The 12,361-nt window shown below is 36.3% G+C and overlaps 2 protein-coding genes across 2 annotated transcripts in view; one reads left to right on the plus strand and one right to left on the minus strand.

The window, feature by feature from the left end:
* The window catches only part of LOC145990953 (F-box only protein 47-like), a 64,888-nt gene extending 55,853 nt beyond the window's left edge, over positions 1–9,035 (plus strand). The window contains exons 9-10 of the mRNA XM_083126531.1: positions 4,592–4,739; positions 8,678–9,035. Of these exons, the coding sequence (XP_082982657.1) occupies positions 4,592–4,739; positions 8,678–8,775 (246 nt within the window). The 3' untranslated portion in view covers positions 8,776–9,035. The remainder of the gene's footprint in view (positions 1–4,591; positions 4,740–8,677) is intronic.
* Positions 9,036–9,313: 278 nt separating this feature from the next.
* The window catches only part of LOC145990957 (Fanconi anemia group E protein-like), a 33,094-nt gene continuing 30,046 nt past the window's right edge, over positions 9,314–12,361 (minus strand). Inside the window, exon 4 of the mRNA XM_083126534.1 lies at positions 9,314–11,891. Coding sequence (XP_082982660.1) covers positions 11,591–11,891 — 301 coding nt within the window. The 3' untranslated portion in view covers positions 9,314–11,590. The remainder of the gene's footprint in view (positions 11,892–12,361) is intronic.

Here is a 12,361-nt window from a genome sequence, read left to right on the forward strand (position 1 = left end):
TACATTTCAATCGTAAGGTACACATACTAAAAGTTTATTACTTCTCTTCTCAGTAGAAAAATTCCCATCTAGCAATGAAATGCAAAGTATTCTTGGAGTAACTAGTGTGAATTCTTCATGATTTTAAAGCAGGAACTCTTTTTACCTCTGACCTGTAGACTTTTGTTCGCGTATAATCTTTTGTGTGTTTTTGTTCGATTTTTAAATTAGTTAAATTTGTTAACTAAAACAAAACTGAGCACAGGACTACTAAAAATACAAATGAAATGACTGTTCAAAAATTTTCTCTCAATTTCTAAAACAGACTCCTTAGCAACAGTTATACTGTCTCCGAGGATAAAATCTCCATACCCATGTTAAAAGCTGAGGCTGCAAAGGGGAACTTGGAACATGTACAGACAAACAAGGGCAACATAGCCTGGCAGACCATGGGTTTGTTCACCCATGTATTGGCTATGGTTCAGACCTTGGCTTGCAAGATATCAGTTATTATGTGGAAGGAAGGTTGATATTTTTTTGCCATCTCAGGTCTGTTGTGTGTTTTTATTTTGACACGAGTACCATTCATTTCCAAAGGAACACTTGAATGTAAGTGTGATTCAGAAAGTGTTAACATTTTTAAATACTCTGGATCGATATGTGGTATGCATACAAACCTGCATGTAAATAAAATACAACAATACAACAGCTTATTCTATTGTAGGTTGTGTGCTTTACATACTGTCACAAGTTTACCAAAATCATGCAACAATTTCCACTTATTACACATTCTTATTAACTCACTATTCCCCAACTGTATAAAATTTGTAAAAAATACACAATCTTTCAAAATCTGCAATTTATTGAAAGCATCTCAAATGCTATTTTTATGTAACAGATTGCTCAATTTTTACAACTACCACTATGGTATATAGCAGTGGTATTCAAACTGTGTGGCATGCCTCCCTGGGGAGGTGCCCAAGTTTCGCAGGGGAGGCACAAGAACTTCCGAAGAAATAATTTTCTTCTTAAAGTTTAAAATATATTAATAAAAATGTATCAATATCTTGTTCTGCATTATTGCAACTCGCATAGGTTGTCCCTCAGCAATGTTATATCGAGGTGTAAGAGGTGACTTTTTTTTGGAGCCAACCAAATGTCAACTTCACCTCCACTTAGCACACCCCAGTTGAACTGTATTAATTACACATTATCTTTTCATTATTGTATGTGTATCAACAATAAATAAACACATGACGAGATTTTGTCTTTAATGGTCACATGTAACTATCCATTATTATTGAGGGGAGGCATGTGCATATTTTGAGGGCTGAGGGGAGACACAACAGCAAAAATTTGAAAACCCTTGGTATATAGTTTAGTTTCTACTAAAATGAAAAAAATAGCATTTGCAAATCCATTGAAATTCTATTAACTTCAGATGTTGACAATAATACAGATCATGAAAAATTGTCAGCAATTAGTATGCAATGCAGTGATATTTCACAAAACACTAGAGACAGTAAACATGGATTAATATTAATGGGAATCATGGTATGTTCCCCTGTCAAATTTGAATATTGCTCTACTATCTCTTTAGGTTAATTGCAATGATTAAGATTGAAGAGGAATGATAATTAGACAAAATTGATGAAGGGATTAGGAACAAAGAATGCTCATGTTCAGTATGAGATTCAAACTCGGAACCTTCAGTAGTGGGATCTTAAATCAGACTCTCAATATGCTTAGTCTGAAGTGTCATATGCTGATTTTTATAAAATAGAATCAAACACATACTTTATTAATGTTCAAAATAAAGGGATAGTTTCATCCTTTAAGTATTATATAACAAACTATAATTAACTGTATATTTTATCAGAGACCAATAAGTGTAATATAAATAATAACTACTAGGTGGCCAGAATTAAAGTTACCGAACTCAGAGCGTAGAACTCTGAAATTTGGTGAATCCACTATGCAGACCATGTGGAAGAGGATGGCGATAAAAAAAATAGTTCAATTTTCTGCTACCAGGTTGAAATGTGGTGCTGTAATAATTAATATTAAAAAATGTTAAGTCAGGTGTAAAAAGGTAAAAAAAAAAGGTAAAGTGCTCCCCTGTGCATAGCACCATGCCATGAAGGCGTATAGGGGGTGTGGGGGTAACGCCCCACACTTTCGTGATGCGGTCGTGAGTGGGGGTGATGTGATCAGCATCACGCCCCTGACCGCCTTTACCCCCCAGGATTTCCCCCAGGTACCCATGTTATTCGATGCTGGGTGGGTGCCGGGGCCGCTTCCATCGTTAGAAACGTTCCCGGATTTGAACTGGCCAGGGATCGAACCCGGGACCTTTAGCACGGTAGTCAGATGCGTTACCGACTGAGCCACCGTGGCCACATTAAGTCAGGTGTAAAATCTTCATTGTTGGTTTCTGCCAGTATAGCAGTGTTCACTATGGATGCCAGAAGTGTGAATGACCTGTTGGAAGCGTAGTACAGCTTAATCAACAGTTGCACGAAGCATGTCCCTGGAAATGGTAGCAACATGCCAGTTTATGCTTGCTTTCAGCTCAGGCAGCGTCTGTACACGTTCCTGGTACACATGATCTTTCAGGTATCCCCATAGTCAGAAATCACACAGAGTCAAGTCCGGTGATCGGGAAGACCAAGCCTTGGGAGAACACCTTAAGATGACACGATCAGGTCCAAAATTGTCCCAAAGAAGTTCCACCCCTTGTTTACCAATATGCGGGGCTGTTCTATCTTGCATGAAGATTGTGGTCACTAAGCATCCTCGTTCTTGCAAGGCAGGAACCACTTGCCGTGCAAGGAGTTGAGCGTAACGTGCACTCGTAATGGAACATCAGATTGGGCCTTGCAGTGTTTGCTCCTAGAAGTAAAATGGACCCAGAATGAAATCTGCAATGAAACCACACCAGACAGTGACGTAATCAGAATGCAATTGTTGTTGCTGCAACACACAGGGTGGCGACAGTTCTGTGAAGTGCGCCTCATCTGTCCACAGAATATTCCAAGACCACATGTTGTCCACAGACATCCTTGCCAGAAATCGAAGAGCAAAATCGACGTGTAGAGGCGGATCTTGCAGATCACATGGATCTTATAGGGGTACCACTGTAAAATGGACCGTAGCACTTTGTGAACCGTCAACCGTGGCAGGGAGAATTGAACTTTTTTTTTATCGCCATCCTCTTCCCCATGGTCTGCATAGTGAATTCACCAATTTCAGAGTTCTACGATACACTACAGAGGGCTCTGAATTGGGTAACTTTAATTCTGGCCACTTGGTATGTGCTAACTCCAGAATGATCAGGGATATCAGCTAGGATGAGTGCATTTTATTTAACGAATCCCAATACTAAGGGGTAAAATTAAATAAGTCTGACTGAATTGTTGGTAGATGGCAAAATTATTGCCGGCAACAATATACAACTTTCAATCTATTATTACTGTAATAAAAGTACTTTCATGTGGGAATCATTACTTCAAATATATTATTTTTAATTTGTGATTCTCCACAAAATAACTCTGACCACGATAAGGGAAACAATGATTAAAATGCAAAACTATTTTATTATGAAATACTAGATACAAATCCCTGTCCAATGCAACTATTTGAGACAGATTTTCTCAAATAAATTTGCTTGGTAAAACTGATACTGAATTAACAGAGAAAAAAATAAAAGTGCTACATGCTGTTTGGTCTAATTTTGTGCTATTTGTTCCATTGAGTGCAATGTCAATCGAACATTGTTGCATTATGTATCCACGTCATCTGTAAAAGCAATTTAAAAGTATTTGGTGTGATAGTCAGATCAAGGAATTTTAAAGTGATGGGTTGTCTATCTGCTTATATCACATCAATGCTTGATTATGTTCAGCATTTCTCTTACATATAAGCATGAACATCCCTACAAAAACTCAACACAAAACAAAATTTTTGCTGAGCTCTAAGGCAGAGTGATTAGTACAGAATGCTATGATGCAAGGGGTTCTGGGTTTGAATACCAGCCATGAATGTTCCTTGCGAGTGTTCCTTCATCAATTTCATCATATCATCACTCATCCTCTTCTTCGCAATTAGCCAAAAGTGGCAGAAAAGTGAAGTAAAATAAATCAAATCAATCAATCGCGAAACACAGTTCCAACATTGCACAAACTTCTACCACCAAAAGCTGGTGTCATGGATGCCTTTGTGGTGGTGACCCTCTCAAGGAGTGGCAGGCTGCGGCAACAGTGGTAGTTTATTAACTGACTTAATTGGCTTATGTTTGGAATAAATACTGCAAACATTATTTCTTTGGTAAAAATTGTTGTATAAAGTGGTTATTCACTTCATAAAATGCTGACTCAATGTTTTGGGTAGTTTAAAATTTCATCTTTATGATTTTAACAGTGTGAAAAATTCTTCCAAATCTCATGTCATGTATCCTAACTACCACGGTTGATTACTTCAGTCCTAAATTATTTCTCATCACTACATGATTTATAAACTTTGTATTCATTTATTCAACACTTAGTGCTTACCCATTTTACATTAGACTCTCTACCTGAACAAGTTTTAAAGAAGGTCTTTCAATCTTTTACAGTTCTCCATGAGCAAAGTCTTTCGAATAATGCAAAAGATATTAAGTGTGATGTCCAATCATGCAGACAAATCAGAACTTATCACAGGCATGTGGGAAATTTTCTGTAACCAGCTAGTGGAAATGTGGAATATGGAAGAAGAGGATGAAGGTAACCATAACTAAGCTTTTGCACTATAAAAAAATCATTATTGTTATTATTTTAAAATGTATCCTCCTTAAAATAGTAATAAACTTTACTTTCTTATGCAATGCAATAACCTATGGCAACAGCCCTTGGGGGACAAGGCCTACCTACCGACTGCCTGCCTCTGTCCCACATGCCTCAGCAGAGGTGGGCGATCATTCAAACGACCGGCTTACGCTACTCATTTGTAGCTCCCTAATTTCCTTATGATCGTCAGTAACCACCGGTCCCATACACATGGCAAAATCTCAGGAGAAAAGTTGTTATGCTTACACCCCTCCCATCCCTTTCAGGACCTCGAGCCTGAGGTCAGCCTTAGACCGAACAACCACGGTGTAGGACTACTTTTTCTCTAAGTTTTATGATTGTAAATTACGTGTGCAGGAGAAATTCACCAGTTAATAATAACAATTGGCAAACTCGCTGATATTTTCCTGTGAGCTGTCATTTCTATTAAAAAAAAAAAAGATGTTATGTGAATATTAGAAGTGGGTGGGAACGTGGTGAGCTAGTAAGAGCAATTCAAGGTGTTTTATATTGGAGGGGAATGCCATAATTTCGTTTCAATTCCCCTCCAGAATACAGTGCTCATAGGTGGGGGATGATTATGCAAATTATGCTAGCTTGGGGTGATGATTTATGAAAATTTTCTAACTGGGGATAGCATCCCTCCATGTCCCCCCACTTCAAGCACTACCAGAATAGATCATGTTGAATTCTTCACTTACCAGCTCAGCACTTTCTTTTCACCCCACTTCTGGATGTGAATTATAGGGAAGTAGTGGAGCAAAACTATGATAAGATAGAAGAAATAATGGAAAAAGACAAGGAAGGATCATTTATCATTGCAATGGGTGACTGAAATGATGCAGTAAGGCCCAAATGGTAACAAAATATGAAAATATGGATTACGAGACAGAAATGAAAGACATGGGTATCTGTAAAAAGAAATCACTAATTGTTGAAAAATAAACTATCCAACAATATAATACAAGAAGATATACCTGGGCATACCAAAACAACAACGAAGGATACCAAATAGACTACATATTGGTACAGGAGAGATTTCAGAATTGTATGAAAAATAAACTCCTGTTTGTAGAAGATAAGAAGTAGCTAGGAGATAAAGATGCCTCACACTGAGAAACTTAAGGTGGGAGAAGAAAAGCTCACCTTGGGGAAAGGTGAATGAAGGTCGGGGCAACATGAACAAAACCAGGTAATCTAGGAAGCGAGGGGGTCTTTTGATTGTCATTGCCGAGAGGAGTAACACTGCTAGGCGAGTCTCTATTCGTACCAAACGGGGTAAGTTTTCCCTTTTCCTGTAATCTGCCATTCTCAGTCAGAAACTTTGGGACTTAAACATCTGTCATGTCATTTACTTGGTATTAGTTTAGTTACCTCACATCTGGCCCTTTTAGGGCCATCGTAGCCAGCAAGTGTTGTAATTAAAGGATGGGCTACAGCCCTCCATTGATTCGATCCCCAGTTCCACAAGGTGGAACGATATATCTAAGCGTAATGATGAGATTTGGGGTGGCATAAAAAGCTCTCTACGGAAAGTAGCAAGAGCAACAACAGAGAGAGTACTAAGAAACCATGAGTCACAGAAAATATGCTGAAGTTGGAAGAAAGAAGAAAAGATAAGAATGCACACCAGTGGCGTAAATAACATTCCCACAATCCCCATGGTGCAAGGAGGAGATTGATAGTTCATAAAAGTTTTCCTTTCAGGTTTAAAATATATTTTCAACCAAACATTATATTTTTATACCACTACAAGTGCAAACAGAAAAAGTCAATCACTAAAAAAGTAGAAAGTGAATTAATTACCAGATTAGAAGAAAATTTTCATAAGCTGAATAATTCAAAATCATTTACTGTATTACGTCACCGAAGGGTAGATGACAGGCAACGATGACCTTCACCCTCCCTGCTCCTACTTACTGCCTGCTTTTCAGCAAGGTTTTGTAAAATGGTGCTGCTCCTACGTGTAGCTAAGTTTCTTTTGTAGTTGCTGTTGTTAATGAAGTGAGAAATGTTTAAAAACAAATTATCAATTGACGAAAAGGCAAAGAATATTCTGTGATCCTTTCATTTTTTAAAAATGGCAGCAGTAGTGATACAACTGAAAATATCAACAGTGGTGGGTCTGGTGGTGGTAATTTACATGCGTGTGGACAAACACGAGACACTGGTAACAATGGATTAGCTAAGAGAGAACTTTGTAGATTCTTGCCAAGTAAGTGCAAGTGAACTGTTTGACGATGAGACAGACTTAAAACCCTAGGCAGACACAAATACCTGTAAAAAAATGAAGAATATGTGGTTGTTACAAGAGGTGCAACAAGTGACAATTTTGACTTTGTGAATACCGTTGGTTTGTACTTACAGAATGAGGTAGTAGCAAACGATTTTAAAGCTTCAATTTTATCATCCAAACCAAGTAAACCACAAGGACCTTTCCCGAAAGACCCGGTGATATTTCTTTGATTCAAATTACGTGTATTTTCATATTTGTATATAGCTAATATATATGTAGGCGTCAATTAATCTTTTTGAAAACTTTTTTTTTTAATGTGTAGGGATCGGGAGGGCGCAGGGCATGTTAGTTACGCTATTGATGCACACAAACAAAAGAAATAAAAATTACAGGAAAGTACATAACTAGTTACGAAGAGAAACTGGTATGGCAAAAGAAGAGTGAATGAAGTACAAATATGAAGAAATAGAGGAACTAGGAAAAATGGAAACTATGATTTGATGTGTGGTGAAAGCAAATTACTTCGAATTTGTGAAGAATAAGTGGTAAGCAATATGGATGATAGATGAGAAAGGCTGTGAAATCACAGACATCCAAGGAATCACCCAGATACTATACCTAAAAAAAATTAAGGACGTGTATCTTAAAAGGAAAAGGGCTTCCCATCATGAAGGAAGAATCAAGCAGGCACTTGGGAAATGAAGACGGAACGTCAATGAAACTGAATGAAATGCCTACTGAACTAATCAAATGTTTGGGTGAGGAAAATGAGATTTTATGCTTATGCAATGAAATCTATGAGTAATGTGACTGACCCAAAACTTCATAGAGACAATTTTGGTATCTACACAGAATAAAAGAAACAGCAGGAAATGTACAGAGTACAGGACACTCAGCCTGATATTGCACTAAATATAGTGGAACGTTGATTAAATTTTCAGGTGACCAAGATGAAAAAGTTAAAATGCCAGAAAATTTAAAACTGGGGTTTTCTCTGTAGACATTTATATTCTAAGGTTCATGGGGAGTTAGAAGATGCAAGGTATGCCATAATATTACCGTGGACAATTGGTGAAATCATTCTACAGAGTAAATAAGAGAAAATTTATGGAGATTTTGATGAAAATCAATGTATATTGGAAAGAAAGTAAATTTTTAAGCAATATCCACGAGTTAAAGTGAGAAGAGGAGAATTGAAATTGGGAGAGGTGCATGACATTATTCCATTGGTTATCAGAAGGAAAATTCATGCAAGAATTCTAGGAGAAAGAATTGAACAAGTGGATAAATAGATTAGGTACCTGGATTACCTTATTGTGTCATTAATCTATAGTACTGAATTACAAAGCACAAGGTTTATTATTGTGAATGATATTTTTTTACAGCTGAAATCTAAAACATTTGGTAGAGCTAAAAGTTTCCTAAAATTTAATTTTTCAATCCAACTAGCAATACATTCAATGTACATTGTATATTTTCTATCAATCCTGTGACATTTTACACAAGCCTGGGTCACCTGCAAAAGCCTGTCAATACTTCAAGGAAAAAGGTGAAGAAAAAAAATGTTTGGGGCAATGAAACTAAATATTTATTTTCTAATTTCACCCCAAAAGTAAATAACTTTGTTTTTTCATTTCAGAGGCCCAAAGTCAACATGTGTTTACATTGCTTCAAGCAATGAGTAACTTTGGAAAAGGTGTATCCATGAATGCTTTTTGCTCTTTCCATCGCCATTAACCAATCATAAGAGCAAAATTGTGCTGTGGTATTAAAAGTGTATTCCATCATGTATGTAGAAGAAAATATTTCATTTTTAGTTTCTACTCTCTTCTAATACGTACCTGAAGTAATCAGGTGTGTTACACATGTACATTCATAATGTAATATAGGTAGTATATTTGATTTAAATATTTTTCAGCTTATAATCATGTGTTATCATAGTTAAAACATCTTCAGTTCGGCCACATAAGCTGAATGGATGATGTGTTGTTAAAAGTTGCCAGTCATAATGCTATTACTTATTACTCAATTTTGTACTATGTAATCAACATAATTTCCTTTTGTATTTAAATATGTTAATGTTATGTAAAAAAGTTTATTTGAAAGAATTCAACATACTAATATCAGGTATATTTTTCAGTTTCTTTGTACTTTTGTTTTTGTACTGTCAAATAACAGTGAATCAGGTTGTACATATAAAGAGTGTTGTTTGTACTTATCACAGTAGTACGCTGCTTTTTTTTATTTAATTTAAGAAATAATGAGGATTCCTATGATCTATTTCAAATGTACAGTTATCCCTTTATTTTTAACTGAGCATTTTGTCCAAAATACACAATTCATACATACGTAATTTGAAAATATATATACCCTTGGAATTATAGTTTTCATAATAAATGTAGAAAGACATGCATGCACATACATGAACTGGTATTTACAACTTACTACTGAATATGTTTTAAACTAACATCTTTCATTTTATAGTTTCAGTACAAAAATAGTCAATGTAATCACTGCCAATAATACAGGTGTTCTTGGTAAACTTAACATTGTATTTTTCATGGATTTTAAAGTTAAACCAATTTATGTTATGTATGTATATTTCAGATCTTATTTTCATATTGATTACCCCAATACCAGAAATAATTTGTAATAGGAGTTTATAGTATTATTTTTGTGCAATATATTATTCCACACAATATTTTGTATTTTAAATTTTATTGCTATTTTATAACAGTAATTAATTTCAATTATGGATAATTTTTAAGCCAAAAAATACCAAGTTGTTGGGAAACGTATTTCATGTGTGAAGTTTGGTGTTTCCGCAATTTTTAAAGCCCACTGTTTTCATTAACTGAGGATGCAGCATCTGCGACGGAGATGGTAGTGCATCACTGGTTTGTTTCTTTCAAGGTGACAGTAGTTTCAATTTCTCCTGTCTGGTAGTGCAGACTCACTGCTCACAAGGACAAGCTAAACTACTGCTAAAGAACAGCCTTGAAGCCAAGAAATCTGTGACCTCCTTTGTCAAAGCTGACAACTTTAAGTATAGACATTGTTGACATGTACTCCTCAATACCAATCAACCTTGCACTTGACTATCAGAAAGTGGCTGAACAGCACAATACACTCCAACATAAAATTTACCATAGAGAAGGAAGAAAAAGGCTACCTCAACTTTTTCGATCTGAGCATCTGACACCATACGACAAGGCACCCAGTACATCCACGCAAAATCCAACAACTCCCCCCAAAACAGAAAGCTGGAGTATGGATGAACTTATATATAGAAGAGTGCTGCATGGAAGACAACCTCCGAGATGAGAGAGAGCACGCATCATAGAGATAGGACTAAGGGGTCGGGTACCCTATTCTACACCCTCGAATTTTCAATTATTTTTTTTCATTATGACGATTATGTGATCCTAATTGTGAATATAAAAAATGGAGCGCGGAAAGAAGTATTTACGACTGTACAGCCGTTTAAAGTTGAGATTTTGTCCTTTGAAATTGTTGAGTCCAAATTTCCCACCGATTCCGAGCTCTGCCCCTGGGGTAATTGACTTACCGCCCCCTACCGTTATCGCGGCCCCGCCTTTATCTATAGAGTACCTTTTAAAGGCATGTTAGAAATTGGCCGGAGTCACCTGCCCCCAACACTATTTCTCACCGTTTTCTGCATTGACACACGAAGATACCACAAATGAAGGCTAAAATTAAACCTAAGAAGGTAACTTGCCTCTTTTTACCAAGGCCAGGCACTGAATTGTGGGTCGAAGTTAAATTTGTAAGTCCAAAAATGAAGTAACTCCTACGTTGGAAGTCCTTGTTGTCCTTTTCCACAGAATATCACCCTCCACTCCCTTCCCATCATAAAAATGAGAAGTCTTAAATTCACACAAATAACATATCGCAATCCCAAATGTTCCCATTGCACAAGTCAACCATAAGAAGAAAAAGAAAAAATCAGATGTGCACCTGTGACATGAATACATCATCCGCAAGGAATTTTAATTTTATAAAAAACGTAAGTTTTGTAGCACGTAGATCTCAAAAATTAACTTCCGCGCTATTTGCAAACACTGTTTGTTATGTGGAACTAAATATTTGAAATGTGCTTGAAATTGAGGGTATATGAAGGGGTACCGGAGGCGGACTAAGGAATGGATACAACAGAAAACATTCAAATTCACAATGCGGAAACATCAAACTTCACACATGTGCTTACTGAATCCATCATGAAAATAAACATATATTTTGTACTGTGGTAACTAAACTGAACTTATAGATTGTGTTTTGTTCAGATAATTTTTTGTAAGGCAAACAGTACAAAAAATGCAACTGATAAAGTGGACACATTTCCAGATATGTAATCTATATCCAGATTTTGCCATTTATTCTTAAACGTTTATATTTGACCCTTTTCAAATCACTTCAATTGCATTTATCTTCAAGACATTACCTATTAATTCAAAAATAAAATCACTATAAAAAATTCAGCACTGAAACAAAGCACATAATGTAACTAATGACTGAAGAAACCACAGAAATCTTAATCTAACTGTTTGAAATTATTCTCAAGTATTCTCTTCATAAATGTCTGGTGCGAGGTAATAATTGTCTGTAGTTCACATTTCAAACTAACTGACAGTTTGGGACCAATATTTTTGATCACTGAGAGCAGAACTCTTGCAAATTTTATGTTCCTTGAAAATTCCGGAGATGTTACCGACATGAGTTTAAGGAGCTTGCTATTTGTGTCTTCGCTGCACGCAGCTCCAGAGATTTCAATCATTGTTTGCAGCAGAAGAAAGTGAGCTTCTTCAAGCCTTGGAACATCAGTGGCAAAAGCCCTGCAAAATAATAAAAACAATCTAGTTCTGTGGGTAAGGCAAAATCAATATTCACAAATCATTCACTTGAAAAAAACAATGGCATTCTGCATTGCTTAAGGAGAAAAAAAATGGCATATGACTGGAAATTTTTTTTCACAACCAATGCAGAACTCTAGCTTTTTTTCCGTGTGAATCAATAATCACCTGAATAATCCAAATTTGATTTTCTGCCACTTTTGGCTTATCATGAAGATGAGGATGAGTGATGACATGATGAAAGTGATGAATGGATACTCTCAAAGTACATCCATACCCAGGCTGGGATTTGAATCTAGGACCCCTGGCATGGTAGCATGCTCACCACTTGTAATGCAGTCCTATGATATAAACAGATTCCCATCGTACTTCTTGTTCTGAGTGTCACGTTTACAGGGTTAAGGTCATTCTGGATCCTTGACCAGTGTCAGAAAAGTAGTTTTTAAAAAATC

Source organism: Lepisma saccharinum, chromosome 8 (genome assembly GCF_977018435.1).
Source record: "Lepisma saccharinum chromosome 8, izLepSacc3.1, whole genome shotgun sequence".
NCBI classification, from domain to species: domain Eukaryota; kingdom Metazoa; phylum Arthropoda; class Insecta; order Zygentoma; family Lepismatidae; genus Lepisma; species Lepisma saccharinum.